Source organism: Oncorhynchus clarkii, chromosome 32, assembly GCF_045791955.1.
Source record: "Oncorhynchus clarkii lewisi isolate Uvic-CL-2024 chromosome 32, UVic_Ocla_1.0, whole genome shotgun sequence".
Taxonomy (NCBI): domain Eukaryota; kingdom Metazoa; phylum Chordata; class Actinopteri; order Salmoniformes; family Salmonidae; genus Oncorhynchus; species Oncorhynchus clarkii.
The window spans coordinates 2377875-2382874 of record NC_092178.1 but is presented as its reverse complement, the minus strand read 5'-3'; the positions used below and the strand labels follow the sequence as shown (position 1 = coordinate 2382874).

The 5000-nt window shown below is 51.9% G+C and overlaps 1 protein-coding gene across 2 annotated transcripts in view; it reads right to left on the bottom strand.

Moving 5' to 3' along the window:
- LOC139391806 (protein CBFA2T1-like) overlaps positions 1-5000 on the bottom strand; it is a 171338-nt gene that overhangs the window by 27274 nt on the left and 139064 nt on the right. For both annotated transcript variants that reach the window (XM_071139363.1, XM_071139362.1), the window contains exon 5: positions 4612-4796. In XM_071139363.1, coding sequence (XP_070995464.1) covers positions 4612-4796 — 185 coding nt within the window. The remainder of the gene's footprint in view (positions 1-4611; positions 4797-5000) is intronic.

The following is a 5000-nucleotide window of genomic DNA, read 5'->3' as shown; positions in this document are numbered from 1 at the left end:
TCTGGTGCAGGAGGACTCACTGAGAAGGGCGTGGCCAGCGGGTCTGGTGCAGGAGGACTCACTGAGAAGGGCGTGGCCAGCAGTTCTGGTGCAGGAGGACTCACTGAGAAGGGCATGGCCAGCCGTTCTGGTGCAGGAGGACAGACTGAGAAGGGCGTGGCCAGCCGTTCTGGTGCAGGAGGACAGACTGAGAAGGGCGTGGCCAGCCGTTCTGGTGCAGGAGGACAGACTGAGAAGGGCGTGGCCAGTCGTTCTGGTGCTGGAGGACAGACTGAGAAGGGCGTGGCCAGCGGTTCTGGTGCAGGAGGACGGACTGAGAAGTGCGTGGCCAGCCATTCTGGTGCAGGAGGACTTACTGAGAAGGGCGTGGCCAGCCGTTCTGGTGCAGGAGGACAGACTGCGAAGGGCGTGGCCAGCCGTTCTGGTGCAGGAGGACTCACTGAGAAGGGCGTGGCCAGCCATTCTGGTGCAGGAGGACAGACTGAGAAGGGTGTGGCCAGCCGTTCTGGTGCAGGAGGACAGACTGAGAAGGGCGTGGCCAGTCGTTCTGGTGCAGGAGGACTCACTGAGAAGGGCGTGGCCAGCCGTTCTGGTGCAGGAGGACAGACTGAGAAGGGCGTGTCCAGCCGTTCTGGTGCAGGAGGACGGACTGAGAAGGGCGTGGCCAGCCATTCTGGTGCAGGAGGACTCACTGAGAAGGGCGTGGCCAGCCGTTCTGGTGCAGGAGGACAGACTGAGAAGGGCGTGGCCAGCCATTCTGGTGCAGGAGGACAGACTGAGAAGGGCGTGGCCAGTCGTTCTGGTGCAGGAGGACTCACTGAGAAGGGCGTGGCCAGCCGTTCTGGTGCAGGAGGACAGACTGAGAAGGGCGTGGCCAGCCGTTCTGGTGCAGGTGGACAGACTGAGAAGGGCGTGGCTAGTCGTTCTGGTGCAGGAGGCTCATCTGTGTGTGTTATTATCCCCCATCTTTCCTGAACTCCCCAGGCTATTTCTGTTCTCGTCACAAATGGAACCCTGTTCCTTATGTAGTGCACTACTTTTGACCAGGGCCATTAGGATTCTTATCAATGGGCTCTGGTCTAAAGTAGTGCACTACATAGGGAATAGGGTTCTATAGGGCTCTGGTCTAAAGTAGTGCACTATATAGGGAATAGGGTTCTATAGGGCTCTGGTCTAAAGTAGTGCACTATATATAGGGAATAGGGTTCCATAGGGCTCTGGTCTAAAGTAGTGCACTACATAGGAAATAGGGTGCCATAGGGCTCTGATCTAAAGTAGTGCACTACATAGGGAATAGGGTTCCATAGGGCTCTGATCTAAAGTAGTGCACTACATGGGAAATAGGGTTCTATTTGGGACGTAGGCTAACTCTCCATGCATTACACAGCAGCGCAATGCAAGTATTACATAAATATATATATATCTCCCATTCAGGCTTTTCACCATTGTTCTGGGGACCTGAGGTGGGAATTCTCCGTATCAGATTCTGGGTTTCTTTTCTCTTCTTCTCTGTGTTAAAGTTGTGTTAAATTTGTCCTTACCAATTCAAACAGCACACACACACACACACACACACACACCGCCTGCCGCAGCACACTGACATACGGCTACTCTGTTATCTTCTACTCTCTATTTGAAACAGACCGCTGGTCTGGGGGGTCTAACTGGTTTCAGGATCCTGGCTCTGCCCTCCTTCTGCTGGTCTGGAGGGTCTAACTGGTTTCAGGATCCTGGTTCTGCCCTCCCTCCTTCTGCTGGTCTGGAGGGTCTAACTGGTTTCAGAATCCTAGCTCTGCCCTCCTGCTGGTCTGGAGGGTCTAACTGGTTTCAGGATCCTAGCTCTGCCCTCCTTCTGCTGGTCTGGAGGGTCTAACTGGTTTCAGGATCCTAGCTCTGCCCTCCTTCTGCTGGTCTGGAGGGTCTAACTGGTTTCAGGATCCTAGCTCTGCCCTCCTGCTGGTCTGGAGGGTCTAACTGGTTTCAGGATCCTAGCTCTGCCCTCTTTCTGCTGGTCTGGAGGGTCTAACTGGTTTCAGGATCCTAGCTCTGCCCTCCTTCTGCTGGTCTGGAGGGTCTAACTGGTTTCAGGATCCTAGCTCTGCCCTCCTTCTGCTGGTCTGGAGGGTCTAACTGGTTTCAGGATCCTGGCTCTGTCTCTCTCTCTCTCTCTGTCTCTCAAATCAAATCAAATTTCATTAGTCAAGTGCGCCAAATACAATAGGTGTAGACGATACAGTGAAATGCTTAAAAAAATAAGAAATAAAAGTAACAAATAATTAAAGAGCAGCAGTAAAATAACAATAGCGAGGCTGTTGTGTAGATTTGTGAACATATCAAAGTACCTAAACTTACCTGCTGTTAACTTTTAAATGATTGGAATGAATTATCCAAAGAGAGTATACAGATTTTCACTTGTACCGGTACAGAGTCAATGTGCAGGGGGCACCGGTTAGTCGAGGTAATATGTACATGTGGGTAGAGTTAATAAAGTGACTATGCCAATAGTCTGGGTAGTCATTTGATTAGCTGTTCAGGAGTCTTATGGCTTGGGGGTAGAAGCTGTTTAGAAGCCTTTTGGACCTAGACTTGGCGCTCCGGTACCACTTTCCGCTCGGTAGCAGAGAGAACGGTCTATGACAAGGTGGTTGGAGTCTTTGACCATTTTTAGAGCCTTCCTCTGACACCGCCTGGTCTAGAGGTCCTGGATGGCAGGAAGCTTGGCCCCAGTGATGTACTGGGCCGTACCCTCTGTAGTGCCTTGCGGTTGGAGGCCGACAAGTTGCCATACCAGGCAGTGATGCAAACAGTAGTCAGGATGCTCTCGATGGTGCAGCTGTAGGACCTTTTGATGATCTCAGGACCCATGCCAAATCTTTCCAGTTTCCTGAGGGGGAATAGGTTTTGTCGTGCCCTTTTCATGACTGTCATGGTGTGTTTGGACCATTCTAGTTTGTTGTTGATGTGGACACCAAGGATCTCTCAACCTGCTCCACTGCAGCCCCGTCGATGAGAATGGGTGCTCGGTCCTCCTTTTCCTGTCGTCCACAATCATCTCCTCTGGTCTCTCTGTATTGGTGCAGCTTTTTTTTGTCAAACTGGAGTAAACTTTTTGGATGACATGTGGACCATTATGCCTGGCGAAAACTAAAGACCGCATTCTGAGCATCCGGTGCATTCCTCTTGGGTCGCAGGATGGGGCTTGGGTGGGTGAATTAGTGGGGGGGGGGGGGGCAATATAGGGTGTTGCTAGGGTTTGTTTGGGCGACTGGTTGGGGTGGGGATATGTCTGGGTGTAGGACCACTTGGTGTGGATACTCTTGGTGCAGCTCCTCCGAGGGGGGTGGGGGCGGTCTCTCTTTCTCGCCCTCCCTCTCCAATCTAGAGATGTGCCTGCCTCTGGCCTGCTCTCTCTCTCTCTCTAGGATGGTGTTGGATTCTGGCCTGCTCTCTCTCTCTAGGAGGGTGTTGGACTCTGGCCTGCTCTCTCTCTCTAGGAGGGTGTTGGATTCTGGCCTGCTATCTCTCTCTAGGATGGTGTTGGATTCTGGCCTGCTCTCTCTCTCTAGGAGGGTGTTGGACTCTGGCCTGCTCTCTCTCTCTCTAGGAGGGTGTTCAGACTGCTCAGACTGCTCAGACTGCTCTGTCTGTCTGTCTGTCTGTCTGTCTGTCTGTCTGTAAGACAGATCCAAGGAAACCGATGAGGCGAATAAACACACAGCCACTTGTTAAAATATAAACACTTTGGATAAAGATACATTTCAGGAGGATTTGCTGGCCGGTGTGTTGTGATGCCCTGTTGATTTAACATGTGTGACACAGTCTCAATATGTTTCATGTTTTAGTTGGAAGATATCTCATCCAAACTCTAATGTTAACTTATAGTAGAGAGATGTTGGTTTGACTTGTAATAATAAATACACGTTTTATTCACTTCCATTATTCTACAATAATTGCTGAAACTCCTCTTCACTCAACAACAACTGATACAGAGAAACCTCTAGAGCCAGCAGGCATCAACCCCTACCTCACCTGTCAGGTGTTCTCCTCCAGAGCCAGCAGGCATCAACCCCTACCTCACCTGTCAGGTGTTCTCCTCTAGAGCCAGCAGACATCAACCCCTATCTCGCCTGTCAGGTGTTCTCCTCTAGAGCCAGCAGGGATCAACCCCAACCTCACCTGTCAGGTGTTCTCCTCTAGAGCCAGCAGGTTTCAACCCCTACCTCACCTGTCAGGTGTTCTCCTCTAGAGCCAGCAGGCATCAACCCCTACCTCACCTGTCAGGTGTTCTCCTCTAGAGCCAGCAGGCATCAACCCCTACCTCACCTGTCAGGTGTTCTCCTCTAGAGCCAGCAGACATCAACCCCTACCTCACCTGTCAGGTGTTCTCCTCTAGAGCCAGCAGGCATCAACCTCACCTGTCAGGTGTTCTCCTCTAGAGCCAGCAGGCATCAACCCCTACCTCACCTGTCAGGTGTTCTCCTCTAGAGCCAGCAGGCATCAACCCCTACCTCACCTGTCAGGTGTTCTCCTCTAGAGCCAGCAGGCATCAACCCCTACCTCACCTGTCAGGTGTTCTCCTCTAGAGCCAGCAGGCATCAACCCCTACCTCACCTGTCAGGTGTTCTCCTCTTGCCGTTGTTGTTGAGGTCTAGAAGTAGTTCTGAGGAGTCGACGGGGGAGGTGGTGGAGGAGGTGTCCAGGAGGAGCTGTTCGTGTTGTGCCAGGTACTGAGCTGGGTTCTGCTTGGCCAGACGGGCACAGTGCAGCAGCTCCCGCTGTAGGAGTGGCAGGTTGGCCTGTAGAGGGAAAGACAGTGGTCACGATCGGGAACTGCTGGGTACTGACTGACAGACAGTACACAACACAAAACTGTATATTACCTGCTCATAATCTGAAAAGAGGAACCAATCATTATCCTCTATCTGAATAGTACCCAACCATTATCCTCTATCTGAAGAGAGGACCCAAACCATTACCCTCCATCTGAAGAGAGGACCTAA